This window comes from Meriones unguiculatus, chromosome 3 (assembly GCF_030254825.1).
Source record: "Meriones unguiculatus strain TT.TT164.6M chromosome 3, Bangor_MerUng_6.1, whole genome shotgun sequence".
Lineage (NCBI taxonomy): Eukaryota > Metazoa > Chordata > Mammalia > Rodentia > Muridae > Meriones > Meriones unguiculatus.
Window position 1 is genome coordinate 18,583,857 of NC_083351.1, and position 13,718 is coordinate 18,597,574.

At 44.7% G+C, this 13,718-nt stretch overlaps 1 protein-coding gene across 1 annotated transcript in view; it reads right to left on the minus strand.

Annotated features, from left to right (window-relative positions):
* Positions 1-13,718, minus strand: part of Wasf2 (WASP family member 2) — a 65,088-nt gene that overhangs the window by 9,657 nt on the left and 41,713 nt on the right. The window contains exons 2-6 of the mRNA XM_021643907.2: positions 11,990-12,162; positions 4,885-5,019; positions 4,225-4,378; positions 1,449-1,566; positions 293-423 (exon numbers count right to left, since the gene is read on the minus strand). Of these exons, the coding sequence (XP_021499582.1) occupies positions 293-423; positions 1,449-1,566; positions 4,225-4,378; positions 4,885-5,019; positions 11,990-12,119 (668 nt within the window). The 5' untranslated portion in view covers positions 12,120-12,162. The remainder of the gene's footprint in view (positions 1-292; positions 424-1,448; positions 1,567-4,224; positions 4,379-4,884; positions 5,020-11,989; positions 12,163-13,718) is intronic.

The following is a 13,718-nucleotide window of genomic DNA, read 5'->3' on the forward strand; positions in this document are numbered from 1 at the left end:
GCTTTTCCAATCATTCCTCCCAGTCCCTTAGGTATACTGGTTTCTGGCAGAGTAATGGCATTACAAACTATGGGCCTTCCCTTGCAGACCATTCCAGTCACCTCATTTAAATTGCTCAGTCTCTTTGGCTTATTTAGAAATTTTAATCACCAGATGGATGAACTTAAAAGTAGTCGATTAACAGCTGTATTGGCCTAAACCCTGTAGCCATATTTCAGAAGGTGGGAATGATAGCATGTCATTGTCATGGGGTTCCTGAACCCTTCAGAGAATGCTAGAAAACATCACCTACCCAGAAGGCCCCAGCTTTTCTTTGGACTCTACAAATTCTTGTCCCATCTTCATCTTCTCCCACTCTTCCTTACGCGTCTTGATTTTACGTGGGTTTACATTCCCTCTATTTGGATTATCTTTCTTTTCTTTCTATAATGAAAAGGAACAGAAAGGCCTTTGTAAAACATTTTTCAAAGTGCTTCATTAAAACTCTACCTATCTTCATGGACACACACTCATGAGATGATTTGCCTAGACAACACATGATAAGAGCAGAATTTACAGAATTACCAGGTTTGCAGTGACCTAGAGGCTGTCCAATTCAAACCACCTCCTGTGCAAAACATTTGCTCAGCATCACACATAAGCACCTCTAGCAATAGGAAGCCACAGCTACCTCTTTGGGTAATTGTTTCACATCTTTAAAGACTCTAATTGTTAGGAAGTTAGTAAACAGTTATTTGTTATTTGCTATGCCACAAAGGTCGGTCAAGGGATGAGGACTGACAGCTTCAGAGATCTGGGGCAGACAGAAGGAAACAGTTCAAAACAAAACAAAATGCAACAAAACCAATGAAGGATTTTCCAGCTCATGCAGCCGCACTAGCCTCTGGCACTTTCTTGGGCCTGCTGACAGCCATGCTAATGGGATTGCCAGGTCAGAGCTATCAGGTCACACAGTACCAGGAGCCTAAAGGGAGAGAAGCATTCCACAAACCAGACAGCTCCTGGCCCCGCCTACCCAGGAGTGAAGAAGGGGTTAACCATCTGCTGTTGTAAACCAACTATTGCAGAAGGTGCTTATCTCTGAGAAATGAGCTGCAAAACTGTTAGGTGGGACCAGGTTAGCAAAGTGTCCAGCAGAGTCAGGTGCAAATTGCAAGAAAAATAAACGATGAATAGAGAAGTCAAATTCTAAAACTCAAATACATTCTATTGTTAAATAGTGCCAAGGGAACAAGCATATTTTTGGTGTGATTTATACTTTCATCTTGGTGGCATTTGGTATAGACACAATTCTTCTTTTTCTTCCCCCCACCCCCCTTTTAAGAGTTTTACCTGGCATCCAAGCAAGCAGCCACTTGGAATTATTTCACATAAGCCTGGCTTCCTTTTTATCCCCCCTCTACAATCGTGCCTACTGATGTGTAGAACAGAGGCCCCTTTCCCCTCACCCTGTGCTTTCTCTTCTCTTTCATGATATCCTTGGTGTCCTGCAGCATCTTCTCCTTCCAAAGATCAAAGAAGTACGAAGGGTTGGTGTAGAATTTGAGTGCCTCTTTTCCATCATCCCTGGGATAGAAATGAAGACAAGTAGCTGTCAGTAGACAGATGAGCTCCCAACCAAATCCAATATTCCAAACACCAACCAGTTAGCAGTTTTTACACTCAGGTATCAGGAAGCCATTCACGTCGATTTCATATTTCCTCTCCCATACCAGATTCTCCACAGCCCTGAAAAGTGTCCTTCTGCTCCCTCCAAACCTTTGCCTTCCCTTTAATTCCCACTCAGGAATCTGCAGGGTCATGGCAAGAACAGCTAGAGCAGCAGGAGTTCTGATTATTTCTAATCACCTGCACAATCACGGACCGTTCCCTAGAGACAGCTGGATCCTGGGAACCTCTCAGATTTCTGCCACTGGTTTCCCTTCCCTACCCATTGCCCAGGACCTGTAGCCTGTGGACTCATGTGTGTCTGTGTACAGTTGCTCTTCTAGACACAGATAAGGAATCAAGCACACTGCTACTTCTTGCTTCCTTCTAGAGCAGCTCAGTGTCCAATATTACTCCAAGGGGACCCACTGAGCACAAATGGCCAGCTGTTTTAAAAGCACACAATCAACCCAGAGGCAGGCAGATCTCTGGGTTCAAGGCCAGCCTGGTCTGGGGTGGGGAGCTTCAGGACAGCCAGGGCTTCACAGAGAAACCCTGTCTCAACAACAAAATGACCAAAGATCTTAGTGGTTATGGCAGTATGTAGTACAGAGCAAGCTAAAGGTCGATGTAAGAGCTATTTGCCAGACCCAGCGATCCTGCCTAGAATCTTCTACTCTGGTATGGCGAGGCATACATAGAAAGCATGTGCTTCAGGGTGCAGAGCTATTATTATTGTGAAATAAAAGAACAGGAAGCCAGGAGTGGTGCATGGCTATAACCCTGACACTCAGGAGGCAGAGAGAAAAGCATCAGAAGTTCAAGGCTAGCCTAGGCTATGTAGAGAGAACTTGTCACACATACACACAACACCTAAAAGGCTAGTCTGAGGACAGCCTGATGTATATAACAAGTTCCAGGACAGCTGGGACTACATAGAAAAAAAAAAAAAAGGTGTGCTTCTAAATGAAACAGTAATAGTTCCCTTTTTAAATTCTTTAGATTAAAAAACAAAAATAAAATAAAATAAAATTCTTTAGATTTATTCTCATTTAATTTATGTGATGTGTGTGTTTCTGTGTATGTACGGATATGTGTGTTGGTGCCTATAAAGGCCAGAAGGGGGTGTCAGAACCTCTGAAGCTAAAGTTACAGGCAGTTGTGAGATGTCTGATGCAAGTGCTGTAACTGAACTTGTGGCTTCTGCAAGAGCAGCAAATGTTCTTAGTCATTTAACTACCTCTCCATGCCCTAACACTCATATTTTTTATATTAACTAAATCTTGCTCTGAGTTAGAGATACTACTGCTTGTTTCTATTAGGCCAAGTCTAGAAAACTGAGACAAGATACTAATTCTAGTACTGTGTGTTTAAAAAAGAAAGGATGATGGCCCTGGAGATATGGCTCAGAGGTTAAGAGCACTAAATGATCTTCCAGAGGTCCTGGCACCCATATGGCAGCTCACCACTGTCTGTAACTCCAAGATCTGACACCTTTGAACAGACATGCATGTGTAAAGCACAGAAAACACCAATGCATATATATAAATAGAAATTAAAAAAAGAAAAGGTGAAATACCTCAATATTACTTGTTTATCCTATCCCACCATATAAATGCTATCCTATCTCCTATCGCTTTAGTATTATGAGATATATCAACCCTTTCTGTCACACAACACGATCCCCAAACTTAATGAGACTAAAATATGATAGCCACAGGGGCAAGCATGACTTCACACAGGGCAGATAACTCTGCCTGTGTTGGAAGCTACCACGCTCCTATTTGAGGCTCTCTGAAAAGGCCAGTGTCCTTGAATTTTCACGAATACACACACACACATAGAGCTTTTCAGTGTACCCATGCCTGACAGACAGCATCCAACTCCAGCTACCTGTAATCACTTTTTACCTGCACCAAAGGTATTTATGGATACCAGAAAGATAAATATTAACTTTCTACTTCTGTTCAGTTGATCCGTGCAGGACAACAACATCACCAAATCACCAGAGGGCCTCTACATCGTCTTTAAGGCTACCTTCTTCTTTTCCCATGTCTATCGGCAGCAGGGTAGGCCCTTGCAGAAGGAAATATCCAAAGGGTGTTCACAACGAAATGAATGACACTTAAGTAAGTGTCATTTAAGTAAGAAAGATGCCAATTACTCCCCACCCTTTGGAAGGCCCCTCAGAGCCCAGAGTAGCCAGTTGGAGGCTGATCCCACTAACTTGCCCAAACATCTGGTCATCTAGACTTTTCCAAGTAGGTGGAAGCCCTGCTAGAATGTGGCCCTCGGGAATCCATGCTGCAGGACTGCCTGCTAACAAGTCCTTTTGCTTCTGTTATAACAAATTCCTTGGATGGATAGACTCTGCGACATGCAACAGTACAACAAACTTTCAGTATCTAGGAGATACAAGAGTGGACTCTGTCTTTGCTGCCATAAGCACCTCTGGGGTAGGTAGGAAGCTCAGTATTGTTCTCTGATATAAACATTATCTTTAGATATTTTAGACAATGTAGTATTTTTAATCAGATAAACCCTTCCCCCCCAAAAAAAGGGAGAGTGGATGGTTACCTGTAAGGACTTAGATTGTTGAGAGGGGGTGGAGCATCACAGCTGTTGTAGGTTTCTAAGACAGGTACTGGGAGAGAATTTCTGTCAAAAAGCTTCTGGTCTTGGACGGTAGAGCTTCTGAAGGCTTTTCGCGTGTTGATTCCTTGTAGTGACACTGAGAGAAGATGGAAGGTGTTGGAAGACAGACGATAGGCTAATAACACTGAGTCACTGTAGAGATGCCCCAGCTGCTGCATTTGTTGGCTTCACTGTCTGCAGCCAGGTTATTTTTTTCCCCCTCCTGCTCTGGGGAAGCCCCACAAGGCTGTCAGCAGCCCAGCCATTTCATGACTGAACAGATGAAGCAACACAAAGGTTTACTATGTGACCAGATTTTGCAGGCCTCTCCTTAGGTGAAACGAATCCTCCAAGTACTTTTATGGTAGCAAAATACCATTGAGGGAAAGGAAATTTAAGAACAAGGGAATTGGGGAATGGAAGAAAGGGAGCGTGGGTGTGTGGTGGAGCTAAAAAGGTTTCTTTACACCATCTAGGCTTATGTAGCTTCAAAGGAGAACTGTACCAGTCTCTCTGATTTCTCCCTTTGCTTTTTAACAAACCAGTGGCAGAATTCTCAGACACTGCTTGGCAGAGCCTGTGGCTCTGGCCTGGCCTCCTTACCTTCTTCTTCCTTGGGATCCAGCTGAGTGACTTTAACTTGCACTCGGTCAACCCGCTCAGCAAGGGAGTTTACTCGGGAGGCAAAGGCACTTGCCTGAGTGCAAATCTCTCCAAAAATGTCCTCTGCATACTTACCTAGAAGGAGCAAAAAGACCAAGTCACTAGTGCATAGGAGTGACAGAAACACAAACCCAGTGACTAAAGAATGTATAGTCCACCAAACACACATGCACATGCTTGTCCTCAGAGAAAGAGCTATTCGCCACAGTCTGGCCAGTCTGTGTACACAGTCCATAACTAATAGAACCTTTTGGCAAATTCTGAACAAATATGAAATCCAAGGCAGGCAGAACAAAATAAAAAGGTGTAATGTCAACAAATTAGTCCTGGGAATCAGACAATATATATAAGCATTTTGTCTGTGGCTCTCAGCACCTCCTGTTCTGTAAAGCACCTTGCACAATGGCTCTGGAGAGCAGCTGGGAGTTAAGAGAAGCTACCAGGTGTCCATGATTAATACACTAGATAAGAAATTACTTCCTCAGTAGAATTTCAGAAGTCCACTGAAAAGCAAGATGAGGGTGTCTCTATGGGGCCTGAATTTCCACACCCCACACAGAGACGCAGAACTTCTTCTAAGGGTGAGAAGGTCACCTCACATTCTCTAACCCACAGCCTTCAAAGTCTTTGCTCTAGGTTACAATCCTTCAAATCCACACCCCAGGGGACAAGTGAAAAGCTGAAACATTCAAGCCCTCCCTGAAAAACAACATACCACTGGTCTTTTTCCACAGCGTCTCACTTTTTAGAACAAGAAAAGATTTCTGTACTTTCAACCCTGAATGCAAGGAGAATTTGTAGCCAAAGAAACAGCAATTTGGCACTACCTCCATATTGTTATTCTGAGCCACAAGGTACTTTCTTACTAGGAATAGAAAGAGGCATGGATGGATAAATTATCATCTCAGTTTTTCAGTCAAAGTGAAGGCAGACATAAGTGACTGCCCAACCTAAAGATATTTCGAGACTTAAAGTAAGTTCACTTTTTTTTTTCTAAGCTTAGTACATATTTGAGGAGAAATTAGGCAAACCTAGACAGAAAGACTGAAAGCTCGCCTTCAGGGTGAACTGCAGCTAATTCTTTACAGTGGAACCCAGAAGGCGAGTGCACTGTGAGTGAGTGATGAGTAAGGAAGTCCTAATTCTGCACACTGCATGGTCCCATGCAGCAACGTCGAGGGGGAGTTCCTGAGCTCGAAGGACTCAAAAGAGACCAACAAGCTGCATTTCTGCTCTGCAGGTAGAGGATCCCATTTGATCTCTACTGACAATATGGCAGTGTCCTGCTCCACCAAGTTACCGAAAATTGTGTTTGGAAACAAAAACAAAGAAACAGGCAGAATTATGCATGGAAAATAGACCAGCCTTAAAAACAGCCAACTGTGGTGGCTCACACCTATAATCTTAGCACTTGGGAGGCTAAGGGAGACTGCTGTAGATTCAAGGCCAGCCTGGGCTACAAAGCGGAAAAGCAGAAATTCAAGCACTCTGGCAAAAAGAAAGCCAGTCAACCTGTCATTCTGTCTCCAAGGCAGGACCCAGACTTCCCTCCCTTAGTAAAGGGGCAGGAAGACGTGTGACATCAGGTAAAACCTCACAAAAGGCCTCACTCAGTATACAAAATTGATGACTTTTATTTATTTTTTTTTTGAGTCAGGGTCTCACTGTGTAGCCCCGGCTGGCCAGGAATTTGCTGTGTAGACCAGAACTTTGAAAGCTGTGGGTTTGAGACAGAAGGTGACCTTCTCACCATTAGAAGAACTTCTGCATCTCTGTGTGGGGTGTGGATATGTTCAGGCCCCTTACAGACAGCCTCATCTTGGTTTCAAATTATTCTTCTGAGGTAATCTAGTATATTAATCATGGATACCTGGTTGTTCCTCTTAACTCCAGACTGCTCTCCAGAGCCATTGGATAAGGTGTCTTTGAACTCAGAGATCCACCTGTCTCTGCCTTCCAAGTGCCAGGATTAAAGGTGTGTGCCCAGCTTTCTTCTTCTTCCTCTTCCCCCTCCTCTTTTTCTGGGTGCTGTTGTTTTAGACAAAGTTTCTCTCTGTAGCCCTGGCTGTGCTCTGTAGACCATGCTGGCCTGGCCTTGAACTCACAAAGATCCACCTGCCTTTATTCAGAGTAAAAGCCTGAATACGCCACCATTGCCTGGCCTTTTCCCATTTTTGAAGAGTGAGTGAAGCAGGCAGGGTGAAGGCTTTTCCACTGCAACACAGGTCAGGCCCTAGGCACAGTCAGAATCACTATAGGAAACAGAAAGAGCAGTGGGCCTCAAGTCAGAAGACCCACATTGTTATGTCTCAGATTTTTATTTATAGACACTGTCTCATTATATTCCCCTGGATGCTTTAAAATTCACACTGTAGACGAGGCCAGCCTCAAACTTGCCATGATCTCATCCTTTTCTTCCTCCTCAGTGCTGAGATTACTGGTGCACATCACTATACCCAGCCTATACCTCAGCTATTTCTATTATGCTGGGATATTTCCTTTTTTATGTTTATTTCTATTTATGTGTGTTTCTGTAATGTTAGTATGCACATATGCACATGGTTGCCCAGAGACCAGACGAAGGTGCCAGATCCTTGGAACTGGAGTTACAGGAAGTTGTAAGCCACCACGTAGGTGTAGGGAACCAAACTCTGGTATAAGAACTGCAAGTGCTCACTGGGTGTTGGTGGCACACACCTTTAATCCCAGGGCTCGGGAGAGGGGTGTGGTACTCTGGGAGCTGAGAAAGAGAAGGTATGGCATTTGGTATTGGCATGTGGCATGTAGCAGTTTGGAGAAATTAGAGACAAACGGTGTGGTGGTTTGGAGAAGACAGATGGAGAGAAACACTTTGGGACGAAGCAGCGTGGAGGAGACTGCAGGAGACTGTGTCTGCGGTTAACAGAAACTGGTACATAGCCCCAAAATTAAAAGGGTGAAACTGGTACAAAGCTCCTCAACAGCCAGGAGAAGTAAAGGGGCCCTCTCTCCCCACTATCCTCCTCTCTCCTATGTAGCGTTGGAAGGTTGGAAAGGGATGCCGAGGGCTAAACACCCCAAGTAAAGTAAAGTTTAAAAAATGAGCGCTACAGAGTAGTGCCTGGTCCAAAGGTGACTTTCACTCATCTAGACATTACCACGGCAGACTCAGCACCCACCAGGATAGCCCTAACAGATACCACATTTTGCCAAAAGATTTCAGAATAGTCTTCAGGAGCCTAGCTGCCTGTTAGCAAAATTCTTCAAGTGAAATGTTATGCGGAAGTGGAAACTGGTGAAACACATTTTTTAAAAGGTGCATCTGTGCTTACTGAAATCAGAGAGTCCCAGAGCTCCAAAGGCAGTGCTACCCAATGCTGAAACCTCCAATACACATGATTTCACAGTGATTCAAGTGGGGTTCTACCCCCCCGGATGGGCACAATACTGGTCTAAGTGCTAGCTGGGGCTAGGCGTGGTGAAGATGGGCATGGTGGTGAATGCTTTAATTCCAGCTCCTGGGAGGCAGAGCGAGGGGAATCTCTGTGAATCTGAGGCCAGCTTGGTTTGTGGGATGTGCTGGGGGCTCCTGGGGGATGTCAGGGGCGGGAGAGCTAGAATCTGGGGCAGGATTAATGTGTTCAAGATACCTGTTTACATGTATGAAATCGTCAAAGAATAAATAAAAGACATTCTACTAATAAAATGTAATTTAGTAAGAGAAACACAGACAACTCGTACTGTGGGGTAGTCATCCCAGTCTTCCCACACCTTGGACTGTTGGCTGGGGAGACCCAGTGCCACACTGATGACAATGGGAGAGAAGCATCAAAGAACAGGATCTCAGCACTAGGAGGCAAAGGCAGAGAGTCGCCTGGGGGGGTCACAGGGTGACCTTTGAGGATTGGGTTCTCTCCTACCGTGCGGCTCCAAGGGACTGGACTCAAGCTCCTGGGCTGGGTAGCCACCTTTCCCCACCGAGTCATCTCACTGGCCCTCCCTTGTCTATTTTAAAGTAATTTTGTTGAATATTGTAGAATGGGAGACGATGTATTATAGAAGGTAAGAGCAAAAAGGAAGATGGGACTTTATGCTCAAACAAGGAACTTACATTGTTCCACAGTGAGGCACAAAGGAAGATTAGGGAAAAAGATGTCCTTTTCAAACAGGTATTACACTAGGCCAGGGGCACACCCCTATAATCCTAGCTATTTGGGAGGCTGAGATCACAGTCAGCCTAGGCAACTTAGCAGGACCCTGCCTCAAAATTAAAAGGGTGAAAATAGAAGGGCTGTGTGTGGATATAGTTTAGTGGTAGTGTGAGAGGATGAGGAAGAAGATGAAGATGAACAGGAAAAAGTTGTTTATAAATTAATGGACAACTTTAAAAAGAAATTTCAAGTCTAGGTTAGACAGGGTGGTATACGTGTAGTCTCAGCACTCAGGAGGGAAGGCAGAAAGGTCAGGAGTATGGCTTATCCTTAGCACACATCTGGATGAAGGGCAAGTACAGGAAAACTTATCTCAATAAACAAATTCCTAATTAGAGCCAGCAATGGTGCTGCAGCATTTTAGAAGGTTCAAGGGCCTGGGCTATATAGTGACACCTGTCACTCCTAGAATTATAGACAGAAAAGGAGAGCTGTATGTGTTAGGCACATCACTGCTGGTATACTGGACAGACACTAAAAGAAGGGCGACCAGAAGGAAGTGTAGGTGGTAGTTCATCTGGGTCACAAATTTGAATCCAGTCTGAGCTACAGAGTGAGACCCTGTCTCAAAAAAATAAGTTAATGAATTAATCCAATTTAATTAAAAATATTTTAGGATCCTGGGCACAGTGGTACATACCTGTATTACCAGAAAGCAGAGGCAGGCAGATCTATGTGAGTTCAAGGCCAGCCTGGTCTACACATTGAGTCTAGGACAGCCAGGGCTGTTACACAGAAAAACTCTGTCTCAAAAAAAAAACAAAAAAACAAACAACAACAAAAAAATACACACACACACACATTTTATATGTATGTGTGTGTATTTTTAGGTAAGTCAACAAAGACCTAAACCAGGACACTGCTAATAGGGGCAGAATTGGTGACAGTCCAAAGAAACTCTTAGCTAAGTTTAAATAGTCATGTTTGAGGCCGCACACGCAGCTCTGTGACAGAGCATGCGCTCAGCATGCACAAGACTCCGGGTTTGAGTCTTAGGATTAAGTAAATATAAAAATAAGCAATAACTGAGCACTTTGAGTCTTACTGGCTATGCCTCTTTAAGAAAGTCATTTTATGTCTCTGAGCTTTCATTTGTTCATCTGAAAAATGGGAACATAACTTCCTAGACTTGTAAAAGTAACTGAGGAGATTAAATGAAATTATATCAATATTTCACTGAAAACTGGCATAAAACAGGCAATCACCAAATATGAGTTCCCCTCTCACCCTCTCTCCACCATCCCCTCAAAAATCATTCTTCCTGTCTTTCTAGATTACGAGCTCCTGGAAGTCAGGGGCCATTTCCTTTCATTTCTGTGTCTTCACAGCACCCAGCATATACAATACTTCCAATCCATGTTCATTAGGTGACTAAACGGTAAGCTGGTGCCCTAATGTGAGGAAGAGCTGACCCTCAGATCAGCTTCAAGAGAGGAGTGGTTTGATGACAACTGGGGAAAGTCCACAATGACCTCCATCCATGCTGGCAAACCACCTGAGAGGGGGCAGGAGTGAGCAGCAGCAGCAGCTAGATGTCCTTTGTCCTGTGGAGAAGAATCGTGTCTGACTGACTTCTATCCCTCGGCCTTCGCCGGGTGACAGAAGCAGTGAGGCTCTGCAGCTTTCCCTGCTTCACCGTCAGCTGCACTGCTGCTCTCAGAGTCTGTGTGTGAGACAGGCACTGGCAATGGCTTCATTCTCTGTGCTGCTCCATCCAGGGCTCACTAAGCCCTGGATCAGCTGAGACAGGTCCCGTGCTAGGTGAAGGCTTACGGGTCTCAGACTGCACACATCATCTGGTCACAGGGCTCTGTATCCTCGGGCTTCTACTTTAAAGGTAAAGCCCATCACTATCTAGCGGAATGCAAGCTTTCTGATACTCCTCTGCAGTGAGTGAGGAGGGGTGAGTGTCGGAAATAATTCACACAAAATGCCTTTGCTAAGGAAGATCACTAAAGTGGCATTTCGACGGAGGTGCTTATGGGAGCTGGGGAAGCACCAGACAAGTGCAGGGCTGGTTCTAAGCATCTGCCTTTCCCATACCTCAGCTTCAAGGAAACAATGTCAGCTTGATTCTGAATGGAATCCAAACCACATGCACATACCCCTCCCAAGGCAGTCTCATTAATTTAGCCAATTAAAGAATTTATATATATATCTGGATTTTCCCTCAACTCCAAAACAGACTGGGCCAACTCCCATCTTCCTCTTAGAGAAGAATGGCTCGAGCGACCATTTGTGTCACTGTGTATTCACACAGCTTGCAAAACTCCTAATACTCTGGAGACTGCAGAAGTAATTTGTACCCGATCTTGGACCTGGGGGCTTGCAGCACAATTAAATGTGTACCAGGGTAGACGCGTCAGCCAGACTCTCTCTGCATGCACGCTTGATTCACTTCCCTTTGGGAAGATCGCGGTGGGGTGTTGGGTAGATAGACTATTGGCACATGTGAAGCTTCAACAAAGTCAAGCTACATGGAACAGATCACCTAATCACAGGAGCATTCTTCAACCCAAGACACTGCTCTGTGAACCTCCCACTTCACACACAGAGAATTCTGCTCTGTCACTGCGCCTGCAGTTTCTGCTGCAGCCCTTCCTGCCACCCTTTCCACAGATCCCTTCTGAAGCAGGTGGAGGGGAAGGTGGAACCTAGAGGGTGGTAAATGGAGAGACAGTAGAGGGGAAGAAGACGAAAAAAGGAGCCCTTCTCTGGGGATGGAACAGGGGTGTATTTTTGCATTACCTAGGGAAGGCAGATGGGGGAGAAATGGGAACATGGAGGAGAGGGAAACTAAATAAAGAGCACCAACGACCCCTGAGGGCAAAGCACAGGCTCTCGGAGGTACTCACTCAGGCTGCCCAGCTGTCGGATGACATTTGCCAGGGTGATGTTGGTCCTGCATTCCAGCTCGCTTGTATCGCTAGGCAACGTCTGACGGCACAGGTGCCTTGGCTCGATGTTCCTGGTTACTAACGGCATGGTGGACCTGCTTCAGGCAATGTTCTCAGTGATGAAAAACAACCTAAAAGAGAAATAGGAAAGCAGCATTCAGCCACAGATTCCAGGCACAGTGGGGCTGTGTGAATCTTTTCCTTTTTTTTTTGGTATTGCTGTGATCTGCAACCGTTTTTTTGTTTTTTGTTTTTTTTAAAGAAAACCTTTACTCCCCTTCCTACCTTCCAGTTCAAGTATCTCACCTTCCTTTCAAGGATTGCTAAAAACTCCTCCTACAAGTTTAGAAATTTTGAACTAGTGACACCATGAAGACAGCACAAAAACCTGGAAGTAGAAATTATTAGCCAGGCATGGCGGCTCACATTTGTAATCACAGCACTCAGGGAGGCAGAGGCAAGTGGATCTCTGTGAGTTCAAGGCCAGCCTGGTCTACAAAGTGAGTTCCAGACAGCCAAGGCTACACAGAGAAACCCTGTCTTGAAAAACAAACAAACACAAAGAAAGAAAGAGAGAGAGAGAGAGAGAGAGAAAGAAAGAAAGAAAGAAAGAAAGAAAGAAAGAAAGAAAGAAAGAAAGAAAGAAAGAAAGAAAGAAATTACTGCTCTAACTACTAAGAGCCATCCAGGTAAGGAGGCAGAGTCAGAAAATGGCAGGCAAGGATGATGGTACAGATCCTATCCTTGGGGTATCCACAACCAATACAGAACAGACTCTAGGCCCAGTTACAAAAATGACCTCTGTGGCTGGGGATGCAACCCAGCTGGTATGGTATTTGCCTCGCATGTATGAGATTTAGGTTTGACCCTTCCCCCCAGCACAGCATAACCTGGACACAGTAGTGTACACCTGTAATCCTGGCATTTGGAGGACAGAGGAAGGAGGATAAGAAGCTCATGGTCATTCTCAGCTAAACAGAGAGTTCAAGGCCACACAAAACTACATGAGCAGATTTGTCTTTGTCTGGCAATATCCACAATGAAGTCAGCTGTCAACAGTGATCCCACTGGTAAGTCCCTGGCTACAAGCTCTCTAGGTCTTCCTGGATGGGTGACTGTTAATGTGCAACTAAATACTAGCTGCCAGGATCTATTAACACTACCAAAGTTTAGTCTGTAAATTGACAGAATGAAGGAAAATCACGGAAAATTTTGTATGTTCAATATGTCAAGCAGGATGCTAAGCCAACTGTGCTTTAAGATTCCCTGGCCCTCTCTTCTACCCAGTGCTCCTCTACTAGATTCTATCCACTTGGGCCGGTAGCGACAGCAGGAAGCATCTGGAACAGCTGTAGACACCCTCCATTGCTGTTTCTTATGGGGGTGGCTGAGCCCTTTCCTAGGAATCCCACCCACCACACTAGCACTTCAGGTTCACATGGAGATTTAGATCACCAAATCCCTACTATGAGTTTAGGAAAAGGTTTTACTCTCAACAAGGCGGTTATGACTAGAAGAGTCAAGTCACAGTGGACAGGTCTTATTTTCATATTTTAGGAAACCATAAAGAAATCTAAAATGTCGTAACAGCTTTGCTCTAGGGAAAATAGCATATTTACATAAAATGAAAAGTCACAGAAACCCCTCTACTAGAAGAAGAAGGTGGAGGAGGAGAAGGGGGTGGAGG